This window comes from Schistocerca piceifrons, chromosome 9 (assembly GCF_021461385.2).
Source record: "Schistocerca piceifrons isolate TAMUIC-IGC-003096 chromosome 9, iqSchPice1.1, whole genome shotgun sequence".
In the NCBI taxonomy this organism is placed as follows: domain Eukaryota; kingdom Metazoa; phylum Arthropoda; class Insecta; order Orthoptera; family Acrididae; genus Schistocerca; species Schistocerca piceifrons.
In genome coordinates this window covers 131,732,137-131,754,926 of record NC_060146.1, presented here as the reverse complement: position 1 = coordinate 131,754,926, position 22,790 = coordinate 131,732,137, and the positions used below count along the sequence as shown (strand labels likewise).

General features: G+C 45.3%; 1 protein-coding gene across 1 annotated transcript in view; it reads right to left on the bottom strand.

Annotated features, from left to right (window-relative positions):
• The window catches only part of LOC124717069 (secretory phospholipase A2 receptor-like), a 111,916-nt gene that overhangs the window by 74,270 nt on the left and 14,856 nt on the right, over positions 1 to 22,790 (bottom strand). The window contains exon 2 of the mRNA XM_047243752.1: positions 3,597 to 3,756. Within this exon, the coding sequence (XP_047099708.1) occupies positions 3,597 to 3,731 (135 nt within the window). The 5' untranslated portion in view covers positions 3,732 to 3,756. The remainder of the gene's footprint in view (positions 1 to 3,596; positions 3,757 to 22,790) is intronic.

The window sequence follows — 22,790 nt, the reverse complement described above, 5'->3', positions numbered from 1 at the left end:
GAATAAACCAGATTTGTTCAGTCATCTGTAGACTGTGTGTCTGGAGACAACTGCTCCAGTGGCTGCGGTGAGGTCCCGAGCAAGGCTACCTGCAGTACTCCGTGGCCGTCTGCGGGCACTGATGGTGAGATATCGATCTTCTTGTGGTGTTGTACACTGTGAACGTCCCGTACTGTAGCGCCTGGACACGTTTCCTGTCTGCTGGAATCGTTGCCATAATCTGAAGATCACACTTTGTGGCACACGGAGGGCCCATTCCACGACGTGCTGTGTTCGTCAGCCTCCAGTCGCCCTAGTATTCTACCCCTCAAATTATCAATATGTGTTCCTTGAGCCATTTTCAACACACAGTCACCTTTAGCACGTCTGAAAACGTCTGTCTGCACACTTACTCGCTGCACCGTACTCTGACATTCACCAACTCACCTCTGCGTATGTGGATTGCTGCCAGCGCCACCGTGCAACGACGGCAGGTCAAATGCACCGCATGGTCATTCCCCGAGGTGATTTAAACCCTCAAACCGACCACCAGAGCGTTGTTCCTCCAGGTATCAGTGTGGTGTCACCGCCTACACCACACTTGCTAGGTGGTAGCTTTGAAACCGGCCGCGGTCCGGTAGTATACGTCTGACCCGCGTGTCGCCACTGTCAGTGATCGCAGACCGAGCGCCACCACACGGCAGGTCTAGAGAGACGTACTAGCACTCGTCCCAGTTGTACAGCCGACTTTGCAAGGAACGGTTCACTGACAAATACGCTCTCATTTGCCGAGACGATAGTTAGCATAGCCTTCAGCTACATTTGCTACGACCTAGCAAGGCGCCATAGCTTTAATAATTAATAGTGTGAAGCATGTATCATCAAGAGCGATGTTCTACAAATGTGGATTAAAGTTAAGTATTCCAGAAGCTACGTACTTTTCTTTATAGCATTCATTACGTATCCTGTTTCAGACCTCACGCCAGCCTGCGTGAGTTTAAGCGCGTGCCTCTCGGCTTCCTCTCATTGGGTCTAGGCTGTCTTGTCTAGACACAACAATCAGCATTATCCTTAATTTTTGAGCATGACTATAGAAGACGGGTAGCGACTTGCAGCGTCTTGGCTGCCAGCTTTGCGGAAGGGCAGCTCTCGCAGAGCAGCAGGCGCGCGGTAGGCCACAGCGGTGGAGGGTACACAGAGCGCTGACGCGCCCTGGACGATACTAGGCAGTTAGTAAACAACGCTACGCTGCAGTCGCCGCTCAGTCTCCTATTCGCCGATTTCCACCAATGGCAAGCAATAAAGGAAACTCCAATGGGAAACGCCTATGTCCGCCAATGACAATACGCAAGTTGATACTGTACCACACAAGCGGCTCGTAGTGAAATTGCGCGCTTATGGAATATCGTCTCAGTTTCCTGTCAGAATGGTCACAGTTCGTAATAACTGACGGAAAGACATCGAGTAAAGCAGAAGTGATTTCAGGCGTTCCCCAAGGTAGTGTTATAGGCCCTTTGCTGTTCCCTATCTATATAAACGATTTGGGAGACAATCTGAGCAGCCGCCTTAGGTTGTTTGCAGATGACGCTGTCGTTTATCGACTAATAAAGTCATCAGAAACTCTAAACAAACTGCAAAACGATTCAGAAAAATATCTGAATGGTACGAAAAGTGGCAGTTGACCCTAAATAACGAAAACTGTGAGGCCATTCACATGAGTGCTAAAAGGAAATCGTTAATCTTCGGTTAAATGATAAATCAGTCTAATCTAAAAGCCGTAAATTCAACTAAATACCTTGGTGTTACAATTACAAACAACTTAAATTGGAAAGAACACACTGAAAATGTTATGGGGAATGCTGCGTTTTGTTGGCAGGACACTTGGAAAATGTAACAGATCTACTAAGGAGACTGCCTACACTACGCTTGTCCGTCCTCTTTTAGAATACACTGTTCGGTGTGGGATCCTTACCAGATAGGAGTGACGGAGTACATCGAAAAAGTTCAAAGCAGGGCAGCACGTTTTGTATTATCGCGAAATATGGGAGTGTCACAGAAATGATACAGGATTTTGGGCTGGGAAAGATTAAAAGAAAGGGGTTTTTCGTTGCGACGGAATCTTCTCACGAAATTCCAATCACCAACTTTCTCCTCCGAATGCGAAAATATTTTGTTCACACCGACCTACATAGGGAGGAACGATCACGATAAAATAAGGGTTAATCAGAGCTCGTACGGAAAGATATAGGTGTTCATTCTTTCCGCGCGCTATACGAGTTAGGAATAATAGAGAATTGTGAAGGTGGTTCGATGAACCCCCTGCCAGGCATTTAAATGTGATTTGCAGAGTATCCATGTAGATGTAGATCTAAATGCAATGCAAAGACCAATAAAAGAACACCTAATACCCCTCCTCCTCACCCTCATATCCAATGACAGCACTCCTCCATAGTATATAAGTAACCAAACTAGTGTTCATTCAGTAGTCAGCAATACATCCTGAGGAAGGCGTCTTCCAATAGTCGCCGAAACGTTGGAATTTTATAGTTGACAATGCGACCTCAAACCCAGGAGAATTTTACTGACTATGACAATGGTACCGGAAGCCTACGCTTATATTCCCATAAGAGTTCGAGTTTGGCGTGCATTTGTACTGAATTCATTGTCCATTATCGCCTTAATTATGTATGTGGCGTCAGTTCTTTCAGACAGGAGACACAATTTTGGTCCTGCAGTTCCCATCAATCAACACGCAAAGGAATTAAAGACGTTAGGTACCATGGACATTCATTTTTATCAATGGGGCAAGTTTAAAATTTTGTGCCAGACTTGGATTCGAGCCCGTGTCTCCTGCTTACGACGCAGAAGCGCTGATCACTACGTCATCCAGACACAGTGGTGAACACAACCGCACAGACTACCCTAGAATCAGGTCGATTAGGTACTGCGACTTTTTTTTTGACAGTACAATGGCTGATGATGGTGTCTGTATTGTGTGCGTGTGTATTGAACTGGGGACCTAGAAAAGACGGAGAGGCTTCGTCCAACCGTAGCCCTCAGTGTTTGACAACCGCACAGCAGGCCACCCACCCCACCGCCGCCTCACACCGAACCCACGGTTATTGTGCGGTGTGCGGTTCGGCCCCCAGTGGACCCTCTGCTCCCCCCCCCTCCCCCCCCCCCCCCCCCCCCCCCCCCCCCCCCACCAGGAACGTCTCATACCAGAAGAGTCTAACCCCAAGTGTTTGCGTGGTAGAGTAATCATGGTGTACACGTACGTGGAGACAGTGTTTGCGCAGCAATCGCCAACATAGTGTAACTAAAGTGGAATAAGGGGAACAAGCCCGCATTCGCCAAGGCAGATCGAAAACTGCCTTAAAAACCATTCACAGGCTGGCCGGCACACCGGACCTCGACGCTAATCCGCCGGGCGGATTCGTGCCAGGGACCGGCACGCCTTCCCGCTCGGGAAACAGCGCGTTAGACCGCGCGGCTAGGTACTTGGTACCAAAATGCAATAGCCAGTAGGTAAAATAAAAATTACTACTGTAGACTAAAGAAAATATTTTTTTTCTGATTGTGTTGGCCACGTTATGTTGTGAACGTGTGTGTAGTACCTGGTCTTTGGTGCAGTGGATGGCGTACGTCCAGTCCTGGCGGTGCTTCATGTGGCAGCCGCAGAACACGTCCACCGTGGCCAGAGCGCGCGGCGCCGCCGCCGCCAGCACTGCGCACACCGCCAACAGCTGCATCTCACTGCCCAACTCCTCCTGCCTCCTGCTGCAACAGCGCCACACTTCTTTCTTATTTCTCTCTTTACCTACATTACTAAATGGATAACACGCGGGCACGGAGCACAGTACCTCTTGCAGGTTACCTATCTAACTGCTCCCAGGTGCAACAAAAATTTGATTTTCATTATTACATACGAGGGCTGTTCAAAAAGTAAGGTGGATTTTTACATTGCGCGGGAAACGTCATTCCATTATCGATCTTTCTTTTTTGTTATGTTGGGACACATGTCCCGAACATATGTTCACAGTTTCTAGTGTATAGCATACTTTGTTTTTGACGGATAAAAAGGACAGACTATTTTAGTGTGCTCGGTGATTTTCGAATATTATAAAAAAATGGAGCATGGAACTTGCATCAAATTTTGTGTGAAAAATCGAATCAAGTGCTCTAAAACACTTGAAATGTTGACGGTGGCATACGTTGAGTCTGCTCCAAACAAAAAAAAAAAAATAATTTACAAGCTCTTCCAAGATGGCCGAGAAGATACCAATGACGAACCTCACTCTGCACGCCCCAGCACATCAACAACAGATGATAACGTCGAAGCTGTGAAGAAAATGGTTTAGAAAAATCGTCGAATTACAATAAGAAAAGTTGCTGAGGATGTTAGCATATCGGTCGGCTCGTGTCAAGCAATTTTTTCGGGTGTTTTGGGCATGAGACATGTGTCAGCGATGTTTGTTCCAAAACTTCTTGATTTTGATCAGAAGAACCGAGCAAGAGCGTCGCTCAGGAGCTCTAGAATGACGTCAAAGATGATCGTGATTTGCTCAAAAGAGTCATAACTGGTGACGAAACATGGATATATGGTTTTGACGTCGAAACCAAAGCCCATCGTCGCAGTGGAAGCATCCCGGAGAGCCAAGACCGAGAAAAGCGCGCCAAGTTCGATCAAATGTCAAAGTTTTGCTAACTTTTATCTTCAATTACCGTGGCGAAGTGCATCATGAAGTTTTCATAATTGGCAACCGATGCTAAACAATCGCAATAAAGTCATCGGATGTTCAATTGACTCTTTTATTACAACATACCAAGGATGTTCAAAAAGTAACGTGACTTTTCAAATAGCACAGGCAACGTAATTCGATTATTGATCTCTCTAAAAGAGTCAATTGAACATTCATGACTTTATTGCGATTGTACAGCATTCGTTGCTAATTATTAACATAAAAATGATCGCAGGCCTCAGACGGGATTTTATGTCCTGTACATCATTCGTGAATTTTTGCCTCGAGGTCGTACGGTGAATAAGGAGTATTACCTTGGCGTTATCAGCAATTTGTGAGAAACAATACTCAAAAAGCGTCCGGGATTGTGGGAAAACAATTCATGGCTTTTGCATCACGACAATGCACTTGCTCTTTCATCGTTGCCTGTGTGAGATTTTTTGGTCAAAAACAACACTACAGTCATGCCTCAGCCACCGTATTCATCAGATCTGGCTCCCTGCGACTTCTTCGTGTTTCCAAAACAGAAGAGATCTATGAAAGGACGAAGATTTTCAGCGATCGAGGAAATAAAAACTGCATCACTGGAAGTGCTCAAGGCTGTACCGAAAAGTGCTTCTGAGAAATGCTTCGTGGATTGGAAGAAACGGTGGCACAAGTGTATTGTATTTGAGGGGTGGCTCTGAAGGGGACAACGTGAATGTTGTTGTTGTCTTCAGTCCTGAGACTGGTTTGATGAAGCACTCCATGCTACTCTATCCTGTGCAAGCTTTTTCATCTCCCAGTACTTACTGCAACCTACATCCTTCTGAATCTGCTTAGTGTATCATCTCTTAGTCTCTCTCTACGATTTTTACCCTCCACGCTGCCCTCCAATGCTAAATATGTGATCCCTTGATTCCTCAGAACATGTCCTACCAACCGGTTCCTTCTTCTTGTCAAGTTGTGCCACAAACTCCTCTTCTCCCCAATTCTATTCAATACCTCCTCATTAGTTATGTGATCTACCCATCTAATCTTCAGCATTCTTCTGTAGCACCACATTTCGAAAGCTTCTATTCTCTTCTTGTCCAAATTATTTATCGTCCATGTTTCACTTCCATACACTCCATATAAATACTTTCAGAAACGACTTCCTGACAAATCTATACTCGATGTTAACAAATTTCACTTCTTCAGAAACGCTTTCCTTGCCATTGCCAGTCTACATTTTATATCCTCTCTACTTCGACCATCATCAGTTATTTTGCTCCCCAAATAGCAAAACACCTTTACTACTTTAAGTGCCTCATTTCCTAATCTAATTCCCTTACCATCACCCGACTTAATTCGACTACATTCCATTATCCTCGTTTTGCTTTTGTTGATGTTCATCTTATATCCTCCTTTCAAGACACTGTCCATTCCGTTCAACAGCTCTTCCAAGTCGTTTGCTGTCTCTGACAGAATTACAATGTCATCGGCGAACCTCAACTTTTTTATTTCTTCTCGTGGACTTTAATACCTACTCCGAATTTTTCTTTTGTTTCCATTACTGCTTGCTCAATATAGAGATTGAATAACATCCCTTCCCAACCGCTGCTTCCCTTTCATGTCCCTCGACTCTTATAACTGCCATCTGGTTTCTGTACAAATTGTAAATAGCCTTTCGCTCCCTGTATTTTACCCCTGCCACCTTTAGAATTTGAAAGAGAGTATTCCAGTCAACATCGTCAAAAGGTTTCTCTAAGTCTACAAATGCTAGAAATGTAGGTTTGCCTTTCCTTAATCTATTTTCTAAGATGAGTCGTAGGGTCAGTATTGCCTCACGTGTTCCAACATTTCTGCGGAATCCAAACTAATCTTCGCCGTGGTCGGCTTCTACCAGTTTTTCCATTCGTCTGTAAAGAATTCGCGTTAGTATTTTGCAGCTGTGAACTATTAAACTGATAGTTCGGTAATTTTCACATCTGTCAACACCTGATTTCTTTGGGATTGTAATTATTATATTCTTCTTGAAGTCTGAGGGTATTTCGCCTGTCTCATACATCGTGCTCACCAGATGGTAGAGTTTTAAGACCAGGCTTAATAGCCCGGAATATTTCACTAATTGTGACGTACTTTTGCGCCGTCAGAGTTCCCTGAGAGCCATGACCTGACGTGAAAGCCCACACGCCATGACGCCAGCAGTAAATTCCCTGTGCCTCTCCAAAACGTTGGAAGAATGGTAGCTCTGGCCAGGTCACCACTATATTCGCCTCCGATGATCATCCAGGCTAGTGGACAAACGCAATTCCCCAATGCGACGCCATTCATCAGCAGTCCATGCTTCCCAGTCAGAGCACTACTACGATCGCAGCCGTCTGTGTTGTGATGTTGATGGAAGCCTACACATGGCACAGTAATTCTTTAATTCAGCTGCCACTGGTCTTCGCCCTATGATGCAAAATGACGCAGGATGTTGCAGGAAACCGGTTAATTCTTCACAGATGGCAGGTACGGAAGTTAAGACGCATCTTGCGCACAATTCGGCGATCCTGCCTTGTGCTGTTTTGACATGGTCGACCTGAACCTTGACGCTCGCGTTCTCTTTCTGTTGTGGACTGGGAAGACAGCCAATCCACAGTGACGGGTAGCCGAAAGGCACGGGTTTAAGCTCACGCAGCCTGGCGTGAGGTCTGGGACAGGTAAGGAGTTGAGTCTAGTAAAATAAGTACGTAGCTTCTGGAATACTTAACTTTAATCCATAATTGGTGAACATCGGTCTGACGCTACATATATCGCAAGGTAAATAGCAATTGATAATGGCGCCTTGCTAGGTCGTACCAAATGACGTAGCTGAAGGCTATGCTAACTATCGTCTCGGCTAATGAGAGCGTAATTTGTCAGTGAACCTTCGCTACCAAAGTCGGCTGTACAACTGGGGCGAGTGCTAGGAAGTCTCTCTACACCTGCCGTGTGGTGGCGCTCGGTCTGCAATCACTGACAGTGGCGACACGCGGGTCCGACGTATACTAACGGACCGCGGCCGATTTAAAGGCTACCACCTAGCAAGTGTGGTGTCTGGCAGTGACACCACACTTTCAGTCCAATATAGGGCCACCATCAAATGTGAATGCCCCAAAAATCTCAGTACGGCAGGATTCGACCAGCCAGTCTACTGGAGACACATAACTCTGTCTGGTGCTGATAAATGTTGCAAAAGAGTAAGCGGGATCACCGTATGCTTCATAGTGATCATTCGCTGTTCCCGCCACTTATACCCTCTGATCATCAATAAAACCAAAATACTTCAGGGACGAATTCCTGATTCAAAATGGAGCAGAAAAGGTCTCATGAAAATGCGTCCAGAAATGCATCGTTGCCACGGTAGCTGGCGCTGATGAGAGGTGGTCGAGAGGCAGCATGGTTTTGGAAAATGAGTACCCTCACACACATCAAGTAAATAACACAACATTTCGAGCCTTTTTTGGGCGTTTGTGTGATCATGGGTCATTTCAGACAGACGAACGTGCAGGGAGGCTGGCAGACTGTGCGTACACCAGTCTTGGAGGATCGGTTTTGGCAGGACATTGAGACGAACCCTAGTACAAGCAGGCAAGTGGCACGCCAACATGGTGTAAGCTAAAGTGCGATTATATGTTTCCTGTGTGACAATCACGACTATCCCTAGCACCTGCAATGAGTGCAAGGATTAACAGCAGCGGATTTCCCTCTACGGGAAGGTTTCTGTCGATGGTTTTTTGCGCCAGGCCATTACAATTTTTGGATTTTTTGTTATGTCCTCTTTACTGACGAAGCAACTTTTACCAGAAGTGGCATCATCAGTTTGCGTGTCCGCAGCTCGTGGCCTAGGGGCTAGTGTTGCTGCCTCTGGATCACGCGGTCCTGGGTTCGATTCCCGGCAGGACTGGGGATTTTCTCTGCCTAGGAACTGGGCGTTTGTGTTGTCCTCAACATTTCATCATCATCATTTGTGAGAGTGACTAAATTGGATTGTGAAAAGAAAATGGACTGTGTAGAAATTGAGACTTTGTACGGGCGCTGATGACTGTGCAGTTGAGTGCCCCACGAACAAACTATCATCAGCCTGCATAATCGTCATCACACAATCCTCGAGGAATGCTTGAGGTGCCTCATCAGTATCTGTTCAGCATCATTGTGTGGGCAGGTATTCTTGGAGACCACATACTTGAATCGGTTATTATTTCACAATGCCTCGGCAGAGGAAGATACCTGCACTTCCTCCTCTACCTGGGCTGCGTGCCTTTAGTAACACGACAGGTTATGTGCTTTCTACATGACAGAGCAACACCCCACGTTCGCATTACAGTTCGTCGACACCTCAACAACATCTTCCCTGGACGCTGGACAGGATGCGGAGGCCCTGTAACATGGCCTGCTGGATCACCGGACGCAGCCCCCTGAAGTTTTACATCTAGGAAGCGTTGTGTATGCTGAACCGTTTCCTCATTTGCCAATCCTTCAACAGTGTGTTCACAACGCCTGTATAGCTATTTGAAGAGATCGCAGAAGGTTGAGACTGACAGTTCATGATGTGAGATATGAATGCGTGCATTGCAGCTCTGTACTGTATTCCAGGACGATATGCTGTCGTTGCACGCACACTGTCCATTTCCGGACTCATGTTCATAGGACCTTTTTTCATCCAGTCAGGAATGCGTCCCTGCAGTTTTTTCGGTTTTATTGATGTTGACTCTGTATACCCTATTAGGCCTGGTGACAACACGAACAAAACTTATGCACTCAGGTGGGCGTTCTCCCTGTCACGAAGAACAGCAACTCTTATCAGTTACATAGCCGCCGATGCGGTGTGTGTACGTGGACGAAGTTAGCTAGATCATGTTTAATGGGACCCTGACTTTTTCTCAAACAGTGCATGCCTCTAGATTAGGCATTGATTGCTTCAAACCTTGGTTATGCGTATTCACCGACAGGTGTTGGGAAACTAGACTGCACAAATTAACTGAGCATGTAATACATCTTTAAAGTTTTTCATTGCTGGTGACGACATGCGCACATCGCTTACTCGTATAGTAGCCCTGGCTTACCAAACAGTTGCGCACATCGCTTATAATAGAACCGACTTACCAAACAGTGACTTGCATGGTGATGTCGACATTATCTTTAACCGATACTGCGTACGACTACGGTATATTGTTGTTCCCTTAGAGAAGGAGGAGAAGAATGGTATTTAATGTTCCATCGACAACGACATCATTAGAGACGGAGTACGAGGTCGGATGAGGGAAGGATGGGGAAGGAAATCGGCCGTGCCTTTTCAAAGGAAGCATCCCGGCATCTGCCTAAAGTGATTTAGGGAAATCACGGAAAATCTAAATCGGGATGGCTGGGCGCTGGTATGAACTGTTGTTACTCCAATACGCGAAATAAGTACACTGCGTGTTCGAAAATTCCCGTTACACACTTCTAGGACTCTTAGAGGGCAATGGATATATACAATTTTGAATACGAACCCACGTCCGAAACGTGCCGTTTCCGTTGTACGTCTGTTTCAGTTCAGATGTGCAATGCATCCACCTCTGCTCAGGAAAAGATAAAGATCTCAGAGTTGCTTGTCCTGGTATGCAGTATGGTAGACATGGTGACGTGTACTTCTTCTGAATGTGTTCAGGAAATGTGGTTTCAGCATTATGGTGCACCACCTCATTCTCACATGTGCTTCGGAGACATATCCCGGACGGTAAGGTGAAAGATGGAGAGGCAGAGGTGGTCCAACCGCGTGGTCGCCCCGTTTGATTTCTGTGGGCTACTTCTCGTGGGGTCGTACGCGAAGTTTAATTTAGAGATAGAGGAAGATCTGGTGGTACGAGTTCTGGTCGCTGCACTAGAAACTGAAAAGACACTACTTATATGGTTATGCCGCCGTCTAGAACGAGATTAGAATTATATTAATACCTTCATCTGCTGACGGGTGTTGGTATATATCAACGGGGAGAGGTGAAAATGTATGCCCCGACGGGGACTCGAACCTAGGATCTCCTGCTTACATGGCAGACGGTCTATCCATATGAGCCACCGAGGGCACAGAGAGGATAGTGTGCCTGCAGAAACTATCTCGCACACGCTTGTCCCCGTTGATATATATCAACGCCCGTTAGCAGCTGAAGGTATTAATATAATTTTAATCTCGTTCTAGAAGGCTGCAGGTCATCAGCATGTCCGAAAGAACAGATACCATACCCATATAAGTTTGTAGTTCTGGCAACACCGGCCATGACCTTCTTCTGTGCGGATGCACACATATTCCCCGAACTCTTACGGGGTTGGGTAAGAATGCCTTCCACGAGTAATGAGTGTGTTGGGGTGGGACACTACGAATGTAGTGTGTGGAAATACGAGGTGAGAATGTGGGTCTCGCGGGAGCCGTGCGCCAGATAGTCCCTGCAGTCACGCTATCCTCTGTGCCCTCGGTGGCTCAGATGGATAGAGCGTCTGCCGTGTAAACAGGATATCCCAGGTTCGACTCCCGGTCGGAGCACACATATTCATCTCTCCCCGTTGATATATATCAACGCCCGTTAGCAGCTGAAGGTATTAATATAATTTTAATCTCGTTCTAGAAGGCTGCAGGTCATCAGCATGTCCGAAAGAACAGATACCATACCCATATAAGTTTGTAGTTCTGGCAACACCGGCCATGACCTTCTTCTGTGCGGATGCACACATATTCCCCGAACTCTTACGGGGTTGGGTAAGAATGCCTTCCACGAGTAATGAGTGTGTTGGGGTGGGACACTACGAATGTAGTGTGTGGAAATACGAGGTGAGAATGTGGGTCTCGCGGGAGCCGTGCGCCAGATAGTCCCTGCAGTCACGCTATCCTCTGTGCCCTCGGTGGCTCAGATGGATAGAGCGTCTGCCGTGTAAACAGGATATCCCAGGTTCGACTCCCGGTCGGAGCACACATTTTCATCTCTCCCCGTTGATATATATCAACGCCCGTTAGCAGCTGAAGGTATTAATATAATTCTAATCTCGAAGAGACACTAGGTTGGATGGAGAGTGTGTACCACAACATTCTTCGCAGCTACAACGTCTGTAACAAAGTGTAGTGGTCGCCACATCGAACCGCTTTTGTAATGCGTCAGTACTGTTCTGTACGTACAGTACGCTGGGTTATTTTTCGTAAACACGTAACGTTTAAGTGGTGTTGTTGTTGTTGTGGTCTTCAGTCCTGAGACTGGTTTGATGCAGCTCTCCATGCTACTCTATCCTGTGCAAGCTTTTTCATCTCCCAGTACCTACTGCAACCTACATCCTTCTGAATCTGCTTAGTGTATTCATCTCTTGGTCTCCCTCTACGATTTTTACCCTCCACGCTGCCCTCCAATACTAAATTGGTGATCCCTTGATGCCTCAGAACATGTCCTACCAACCGATCCCTTCTTCTGGTCAAGTTGTGCCACAAACTTCTCTTCTCCCCAATCCTATTCAATACTTCCTCATTAGTTATGTGATCTACCCATCTAATCTTCAGCATTCTTCTGTAGCACCACATTTCGAAAGCTTCTATTCTCTTCTTGTCCAAACTATTTATTGTCCATGTTTCACTTCCATACATGGCGACACTCCATACAAATACTTTCAGAAATGACTTCCTGACACTTAAATCAATACTGGATGTTAACAAATTTCTCTTCTTCAGAAACGCTTTCCTTGCCATTGCCAGCCTACATTTTATATCCTCTCTATTTCGACCATCATCAGTTATTTTGCTTCCCAAATAGCAAAACTCCTTTACTACTTTAAGTGCCTCATTTCCTAATCTAATTCCCTCAGCATCACCCGACTTAATTCGACTACATTCCATTATCCTTGTTTTGCTTTTGTTGATGCTCATCTTATATCCTCCTTTCAAGACACTGTCCATTCCATTCAACTGCTCTTCCAAGTCCTTTGCTGTCTCTGACAGAATTACAATGTCATCGGCGAACCTCAACTTTTTTATTTCTTCTCGTGGACTTTAATACCTACTCCGAATTTTTCTTTTGTTTCCTTTACTGCTTGCTCAATATAGAGATTGAATAACATCCCTTACCAACCGCTGCTTCCCTTTCATGCCCCTCGACTCTTATAACTGCCATCTGGTTTCTGTACAAATTGTAAATAGCCTTTCGCTCCCTGTATTTTACCCCTGCCACCTTTAGAATTTGAAAGAGAGTATTCCAGTCAACATTGTCAAAAGGTTTCTCTAAGTCTACAAATGCTAGAAATGTAGGTTTGCCTTTCCTTAATCTATTTTCTAAGATGAGTCGTAGGGTCAGTATTGCCTCACGTGTTCCAACATTTCTGCGGAATCCAAACTAATCTTCGCCGTGGTCGGCTTCTACCAGTTTTTCCATTCGTCTGTAAAGAATTCGCGTTAGTATTTTGCAGCTGTGAACTATTAAACTGATAGTTCGGTAATTTTCACATCTGTCAACACCTGATTTCTTTTGGATTGTAATTATTATATTCTTCTTGAAGTCTGAGGGTATTTCGCCTGTCTCATACATCGTGCTCACCAGATGGTAGAGTTTTAAGACCAGGCTTAATAGCCCGGAATATTTCACTAATTGTGACGTACTTTTGCGCCGTCAGAGTTCCCTGAGAGCCATGACCTGACGTGAAAGCCCACACGCCATGACGCCAGCAGTAAATTCCCTGTGCCTCTCCAAAACGTTGGAAGAATGGTAGCTCTGGCCAGGTCACCACTATATTCGCCTCCGATGATCATCCAGGCTAGTGGACAAACGCAATTCCCCAATGCGACGCCATTCATCAGCAGTCCATGCTTCCCAGTCAGAGCACTACTACGATCGCAGCCGTCTGTGTTGTGATGTTGATGGAAGCCTACACATGGCACAGTAATTCTTTAATTCAGCTGCCACTGGTCTTCGCCCAATGATGCAAAATGACGCAGGATGTTGCAGGGAACCCGTTAATTCTTCACAGATGGCAGGTACGGAAGTTAAGACGCATCTTGCGCACAATTCGGCGATCCTGCCTTGTGCTGTTTTGACATGGTCGACCTGAACCTTGACGCTCGCGTTCTCTTTCTGTTGTGGACTGGGAAGACAGCCAATCCACAGTGACGGGTAGCCGAAAGCCACGGGTTTAAGCTCACGCAGGCTGGCGTGAGGTCTGGGACAGGTAAGGAGTTGAGTCTAGTAAAATAAGTACGTAGCTTCTGGAATACTTAACTTTAATCCATAATTGGTGAACATCGGTCTGACGCCACATACATCGCAAGGTAAATAGCAATTGATAATGGCGCCTTGCTAGGTCGTACCAAATGACGTAGCTGAAGGCTATGCTAACTATCGTCTCGGCTAATGAGAGCGTAATTTGTCAGTGAACCATCGCTACCAAAGTCGGCTGTACAACTGGGGCGAGTGCTAGGAAGTCTCTCTACACCTGCCGTGTGGTGGCGCTCGGTCTGCAATCACTGACAGTGGCGACACGCGGGTCCGACGTATACTAACGGACCGCGGCCGATTTAAAGGCTACCACCTAGCAAGTGTGGTGTCTGGCAGTGACACCACACTTTCAGTCCATTGTGTGGGCGTTTGTGTGATCATGGGTCATTTCAGACAGACGAACGTGCAGGGAGGCTGGCAGACTGTGCGTACACCAGTCTTGGAGGATCGGTTTTGGCAGGACATTGAGACGAACCCTAGTACAAGCAGGCAAGTGGCACGCCAACATGGTGTAAGCTAAAGTGCGATTATATGTTTCCTGTGTGACAATCACGACTATCCCTAGCACCTGCAATGAGTGCAAGGATTAACAGCAGCGGATTTCCCTCTACGGGAAGGTTTCTGTCGATGGTTTTTTGCGCCAGGCCATTACAATTTTTGGATTTTTTGTTATGTTCTCTTTACTGACGAAGCAACTTTTACCAGAAGTGGCATCATCAGTTTGCGTGTCCGCAGCTCGTGGCCTAGGGGCTAGTGTTGCTGCCTCTGGATCACGCGGTCCTGGGTTCGATTCCCGGCAGGACTGGGGATTTTCTCTGCCTAGGAACTGGGCGTTTGTGTTGTCCTCAACATTTCATCATCATCATTTGTGAGAGTGACTAAATTGGATTGTGAAAAGAAAATGGACTGTGTAGAAATTGAGACTTTGTACGGGCGCTGATGACTGTGCAGTTGAGTGCCCCACGAACAAACTATCATCAGCCTGCATAATCGTCATCACACAATCCTCGAGGAATGCTTGAGGTGCCTCATCAGTATCTGTTCAGCATCATTGTGTGGGCAGGTATTCTTGGAGACCACATACTTGAATCGGTTATTATTTCACAATGCCTCGGCAGAGGAAGATACCTGCACTTCCTCCTCTACCTGGGCTGCGTGCCTTTAGTAACACGACAGGTTATGTGCTTTCTACATGACAGAGCAACACCCCACGTTCGCATTACAGTTCGTCGACACCTCAACAACATCTTCCCTGGACGCTGGACAGGATGCGGAGGCCCTGTAACATGGCCTGCTGGATCACCGGACGCAGCCCCCTGAAGTTTTACATCTAGGAAGCGTTGTGTATGCTGAACCGTTTCCTCATTTGCCAATCCTTCAACAGTGTGTTCACAACGCCTGTATAGCTATTTGAAGAGATCGCAGAAGGTTGAGACTGACAGTTCATGATGTGAGATATGAATGCGTGCATTGCAGCTCTGTACTGTATTCCAGGACGATATGCTGTCGTTGCACGCACACTGTCCATTTCCGGACTCATGTTCATAGGACCTTTTTTCATCCAGTCAGGAATGCGTCCCTGCAGTTTTTTCGGTTTTATTGATGTTGACTCTGTATACCCTATTAGGCCTGGTGACAACACGAACAAAACTTATGCACTCAGGTGGGCGTTCTCCCTGTCACGAAGAACAGCAACTCTGATCAGTTACATAGCCGCCGATGCGGTGTGTGTACGTGGACGAAGTTAGCTAGATCATGTTTAATGGGACCCTGACTTTTTCTCAAACAGTGCATGCCTCTAGATTAGGCATTGATTGCTTCAAACCTTGGTTATGCGTATTCACCGACAGGTGTTGGGAAACTAGACTGCACAAATTAACTGAGCATGTAATACATCTTTAAAGTTTTTCATTGCTGGTGACGACATGCGCACATCGCTTACTCGTATAGTAGCCCTGGCTTACCAAACAGTTGCGCACATCGCTTATAATAGAACCGACTTACCAAACAGTGACTTGCATGGTGATGTCGACATTATCTTTAACCGATACTGCGTACGACTACGGTATATTGTTGTTCCCTTAGAGAAGGAGGAGAAGAATGGTATTTAATGTTCCATCGACAACGACATCATTAGAGACGGAGTACGAGGTCGGATGAGGGAAGGATGGGGAAGGAAATCGGCCGTGCCTTTTCAAAGGAAGCATCCCGGCATCTGCCTAAAGTGATTTAGGGAAATCACGGAAAATCTAAATCGGGATGGCTGGGCGCTGGTTTGAACTGTTGTTACTCCCATACGCGAAATAAGTACACTGCGTGTTCGAAAATTCCCGTTACACACTTCTAGGACTCTTAGAGGGCAATGGATATATACAATTTTGAATACGAACCCACGTCCGAAACGTGCCGTTTCCGTTGTACGTCTGTTTCAGTTCAGATGTGCAATGCATCCACCTCTGCTCAGGAAAAGATAAAGATCTCAGAGTTGCTTGTCCTGGTATGCAGTATGGTAGACATGGTGACGTGTACTTCTTCTGAATGTGTTCAGGAAATGTGGTTTCAGCATTATGGTGCACCACCTCATTCTCACATGTGCTTCGGAGACATATCCCGGACGGTAAGGTGAAAGATGGAGAGGCAGAGGTGGTCCAACCGCGTGGTCGCCCCGTTTGATTTCTGTGGGCTACTTCTCGTGGGGTCGTACGCGAAGTTTAATTTAGAGATAGAGGAAGATCTGGTGGTACGAGTTCTGGTCGCTGCACTAGAAACTGAAAAGACACTACTTATATGGTTATGCCGCCGTCTAGAACGAGATTAGAATTATATTAATACCTTCATCTGCTGACGGGTGTTGGTATATATCAACGGGGAGAGGTGAAAATGTATGCCCCGACGGGGACTCGAACCTAGGATCTCCTGCTTACATGGCAGACGTTCTATCCATATGAGCCACCGAGGGCAGAGAGGATAGTGCGCCTGCAGAAACTATCTCGCACACGCTTGTCCCCGTTGATATATATCAACGCCCGTTAGCAGCTGAAGGTATTAATATAATTTTAATCTCGTTCTAGAAGGCTGCAGGTCATCAGCATGTCCGAAAGAACAGATACCATACCCATATAAGTTTGTAGTTCTGGCAACACCGGCCATGACCTTCTTCTGTGCGGATGCACACATATTCCCCGAACTCTTACGGGGCTGGGTAAGAATGCCTTCCTCGAGTAATGAGTGTGTTGGGGTGGGACACTACGAATGTAGTGTGTGGACATACGAGGTGAGAATGTGGGTCTCGCGGGAGCCGTGCGCCAGATAGTCCCTGCAGTCACGCTATCCTCTGTGCCCTCGGTGGCTCAGATGGATAGAGCGTCTGCCGTGTAAACAGGATATCCCAGGTTCGACTCCCGGTCGGAGCACACATTTTCATCTCTCCCCGTTGATATATATCAACGCCCGTTAGCAGCTGAAGGTATTAATATAATTCTAATCTCGAAGAGACACTAGGTTGGAGGGAGAGTGTGTACCACAACATTCTTCGCAGGTACAACGTCTGTAACAAAGTGTAGTGGTCGCCACATCGAACCGCTTTTGTAATGCGTCAGTACTGTTCTGTACGTACAGTACGCTGGGTTCTTTTTTGTAAACGCGTAACGTTTAAGTTGTAACACAAACAAATGTGCTTAAGTGATAAATGGATGTTTTGTTGGGTTTCCCTTCGAATTGTTACATAATAATTGTACTGCGCAGAACGGAAACGATACTTTTCTGGACATAAGCTGCTATTCAAGTTTTTACTGACAGCGGGCTGTAGATAATTTCATGGCCATTTCTCTAGTATTTGGACATCATGCACGCGTAAGAACGTTTGTACAGTTTCAAATTATAAGCGCGCAGTGTCATCAAATATGCTGTGTCGCCCGGAGGCTTGCTTGGACCATGTCAGTTCTGCATGATGCGCGGGAGATGATGCGCACTGTTAATCGTGAGATGAGGAGAAACAGTTGACGGCCGTGGTATGTCGTGAGTACGCCATAGGCCTAGGGGTATCGTTGCAGTTATATTCTGAGGAAGTGGAATATGTTGATTTGCTGATTAATCATTTAATATGGGGAAAGAGACTGAAGGATTTTGAGAAGAATATTTTATAATGACTATTTTGGTTAGACAACATAGCACCGGAGCTCTTAAAAGCCGATATTGAAAGTACTGTTAAAGTGCTCCATCCTTTGCTGAAGCATATTTGGCTTGAAGAGGAATCTCCAAAGGAGTGGAAAAATGGTTTGGTGGTAAAGCTCCCAAAAAAGGGAAATTTGTCAGACTGTAACAACTGGCGTGGTATTACATTGTTGTCAGTGCCCAGTAAGGTACTCACCAGAATTATTTTAAACAGAATTAAAGAATCGCTTGAAAAGCGACTGCATAAAGAACAGGCCGGTTTTAGGGCACAACGCAGTTGTGTTGATCTTATTAACACTCTAAGGATCATTTTAGAGCAAAGCAAAGAATTCCAAGCAACCATGTACCTGGCAGTCATTGATTTTCAAGAGGCCTTCGATTCAGTGAAACATAAAGTGCTCTGGCAGGTGTTACGAAAGTATGGCATACCACAGAAGATCTTAAACATCATAAAAGATCTATATGATGGCTACAAATGCTGCGTACACCACAAGGGAAATATGACAGAGCCCATAAAAGTAACAAATGGAGTCCGGTAGGGTTGCATTTTGTCACCAACACTTTTTCTACTTGTTCTAGAGTCAGTTATGAGAAGAGTCACAGCAGGCAGGAGACGAGGAATCCAGTGGGGGATTCACGAATGTTTGGAGGAATGGGATTTTGCAGACACATAGTTTTATTAGCTCAAACGCTGGCTGATATGCAAGCTAAATTAAACTTGCTGAAAGAAGAAGCAGAGACTGCTTGCCTCAAGATAAATATAGGCAAAACAAAGGAAATGAGAGTAAATTCAGGGAACATGGAGGTGCCACTGTTAATAGGTGAGCAGCGGGTGGAGACTGTCAACTCATTCCTGTATCTGGGTAGTATAGTGACGGAAGATGATGGAGCATTAAAAAGGCAAATGCTGCCTTCATACAATTGTATCCAATATGGAAAACTAGAAATATCACGTACAAAACAAAAGTCCGTATTTTTAATACAAATGTGTAGGCTGTCCAGTGAGAGCTGTAAAATGGATAAAAAGATAACATCCCAGTTACAAACCTTCATAAATAGATGTCTTCGACGCATCATGAATATCTGGTGGCTAGAAATAATATGTAATGAGGAGCTCTGGCGAATAACAAACCAGATACGTATAGAAGACCAGATACGAGAGAGAAAGTGGGGCTGGTTGGGGCACACCTTGAGAAAACCAGATGGAGCCATCGAGAAAAAAGCATTGGAATGGAAACCCCAGGGAACAAGGAAGACCGGCCAGGGTGGCCGAGCGGTTCTAGGCGCTACAGTCTGGAACCGCGCGACTGCTACGGTCGCAGGTTCGAATGCTGCCTCGGGCATGGATGTGTGTGATGTCCTTAGGTTGGTTAGGTTTAACTAGTTCTAAGTTCTAGGGGACTGATGACCTCAGAAGTTAAGTCCCATAGTGCTCAGAGCCATTTTTTTAACAAGGAAGAGACGAAGACCAAGGGGCACATTTAAGAGGACAATGGAAGGGGAAGCAAAAAGAGTTGGCAAGACCTGGGCAGAAGTGAGACAAATGGCCAAAGACAGAGATGGATGGCGAGCTCTCCTGGATGCCCTATGCCCCCACAGGGGCCAAAGGAATTAAGTCATTTTGGCGAGTGAAAAAGAGGATTTAATTGAAGGTAACTGATCTCAGATTTTGTTCTTTATTGTGGCAGCTTGTAGTTAGGCATTCTTGGTTCAGACATCGAGAGACGTGAGTACAGGAAAAGATAAATTGCCACGAATAATTTTCAATTTGAATTTGAGGGCATGAATGACTGTTGAGCACTTAATGTCATTTTCACGAGTTGCATTTTTGAAAAGCTCATTTGATGTTAAAGACTACTTACATTTGTCCACTCAAAAATTTTATTTCTTTGTAAAGCAAAGAAAGAGATAATTTTTCAATATAGAACTTCTCTCATCAGAATACTAATTACATTTGATGTTATAATTTATCCAAAGTCACTGGCCGCATCCAAATCCATGCCAAAATATGTGTTACTTTTACTTACTCAGATTTTTTGTGAAGCAAGTATGCTTTACGTTTTTTTATTTTAAGAGAGTGCATTGCACCAGGAGCATCTCATTGTCAGTAGTTAGTTGTAGCTCATCAAATGCGAGGCTCTTTCACGACAAGAGCTGCGTCACGACGTTTCCAATGTGCAAGAGGTAAGCCAAAAGTAAATAACAAGAAAAGGGAACATTGAGGTTTTCGAGGGCCAATTTAACCGTTTAAGAGTTTAATAGGTCATAGTGTTGAATTCACACAGTATTATTGCCATTACAAATATTTAAACAGACCGGTAACCAGACAGGTACTTTCAAGTTACTTTCTCGCAGTCAGCTTTTGCAACACATGCTCGCAGTCGACTTCTTAGGTTTAAAGTTTACAGATTCCTATGTTGGAAGTTTACGTAAGCTTACAGATGGCTTACATTGTTAGCAAGAAAATTTTTTAATGGATCACATGAACGGTGTTATTTATATTAAGATAACATTTCCGGACCCGGGTTCCTATTCAAAATATGTGCTCACTTCCCTCTACACGTCCTAAAAGTTTGTGACGGGAATTTCGGAACAGCCTGTATAGCTTCTCTCAACAACACAGGAAAATTGTAGTTAATACTTTTTTCAAGGCACTGTCCGCCAGGAAACTATTAAGATTCGCTGAAGCGAGTATTGCTTCTTTCTGCTTAAGAGGCGATGAAGCCATAGGGCGGCTTTGTGGAAAGGGGTGATGCTGCAAGGAAATCTCTGCAGACTGGTCACAGATTGCGGCAAAGCTCGGTCGCCCAGAGCGTTTAATACGTCTTTGGTGTATTTCAATGATGGACACGAGAGGCGCTTCTACGAAGCACTGACGTAAGCGGTGGCGTCGACACGGGCTCGCAATGGTTTTTCCTCGTTTACGGCTCCGCTGTGCGGGTATTCCCCCCGTCCGAAGAAAACCGCGGGTCTTTGGCAGTGGGAGACCAAGGCTTTACCGCAAACCGCTTCTGCTGACCGCTTAACGACAAAGAGCTACCGACACTAACGTTCTCCAGTGACTTTCTACATCTACATCTACATCCATACTCCGCAAGCCACCTGACGGTGTGTGACGGAGGGTACCCTGAGTAACTCTATCGGTTCTCCCTTCTATTCCAGTCTCGTATTGTTCCATCAGAATTTCTAAAATCATTGGCGGAAGTGGCAACAAAACGACTATTCATGTTGGTGTGTAGAATATATGAGTCTGGCGATATACCATCTGACTTTCGGAAAAGCATCATCCACACAATTCCGAAGACGGCAAGAGCTGACAAGTGCGAGAATTATCGCACAATCGGCTTAACAGCTCATGCATCGAAGAATAATATACAGAAGAATGGAAAAGAAAATTGAGAATGCGCTAGGCGACGATCAGTTTGGCTTTAGGAAAAGTAAAGGGACGAGAGAGGCAATTCTGACGTTACGGCTAATAATGGAAGCAAGGCTAAAGAAAAATCAAGACACTTTCATAGGATTTGTCGACCTGGAAAAAGCGTTCGACAGTATAAAATGGTGCAAGCTGTTCGAGATTCTGAAAAAAGTAGGGGTAAGCTATAGGGAGAGACGGTTCATATTCAATATGTACAACAACCAAGAGGGAATTACAAGAGTGGACGATGAAGAACGAAGTGCTCGTATTAAGAAGGATGTAAGACATGGCTGTAGCCTTTCGCCCCTACTCTTCAATCTGTACATCGAGGAAACAATGATGGAAATAAAAGAAAGGTTCAGGAGTGGAATTAAAATACAAGGTGAAAGGATATCAATGATACGATTCGCTGATGACGTTGCTATCCTGAGTAAAAGTGAAGAAGAATTAAATGATCTGCTGAACGGAATCAACAGTCTAATGAGTACACAGTATGATTTGAGAGTAAATCGGAGAAAGACGAAGGTAATGAGAAGTAATGGAAATGAGAACAGCGAGAAACTTATCATCAGGATTGATGGTCACGAAGCCAATGAAGTTAAGGAATTCTGCTACCTAGGCAGTAAAATAACCAATGACGGACGGAGCAAGGAGGACATCAAAAGCAGACCCGCTATGGCAAAAAAGGCATTTCTGGCCAAGAGAAGTCTACTAATATCAAATACCGGCCTTAATTTGAGGAAGAAATTTCTGAGGATGTACGTCTGGAGTACAGCATTGTATGGTAGTGAAACATGGACTGTGGGAAAACCGGAACAGAAGAGAATCGAAGCATTTGAGATGTGGTGCTATAGACGAATGTTGAAAATTAGGTGGACTCATAAGGTAAGGAATGAGGAGGTTCTACGCAGAATCGGAGAGGAAAGGAATATGTGGAAAACACTGATAAGGAGAAGGGACAGGACGATAGGACATCCATGGTACTAGAGGGAGCTGTAGAGGGCAAAAACTGTAGAGGAAGACAGAGATTGGAATACGTGAAGCAAATAATAGAGGAGGTAGGTTGCAAGTGCTACTCTGAGATGAACAGGTTAGCACAGTAAAGGAATTCGTGGCGGCCCGCATCAAACCAGTCAGTAGACTGATGACCAAAAAAAAAAAATTGTTCGTGGAAAGGATTGTCGGTATGCTTCTGTGTGAGCTCTAATCTCTCTAATTTTATCCTCATGGTCTCTTTGCGAGATATACGTAGGAGGGAGCAATATACTGCTTGACTCT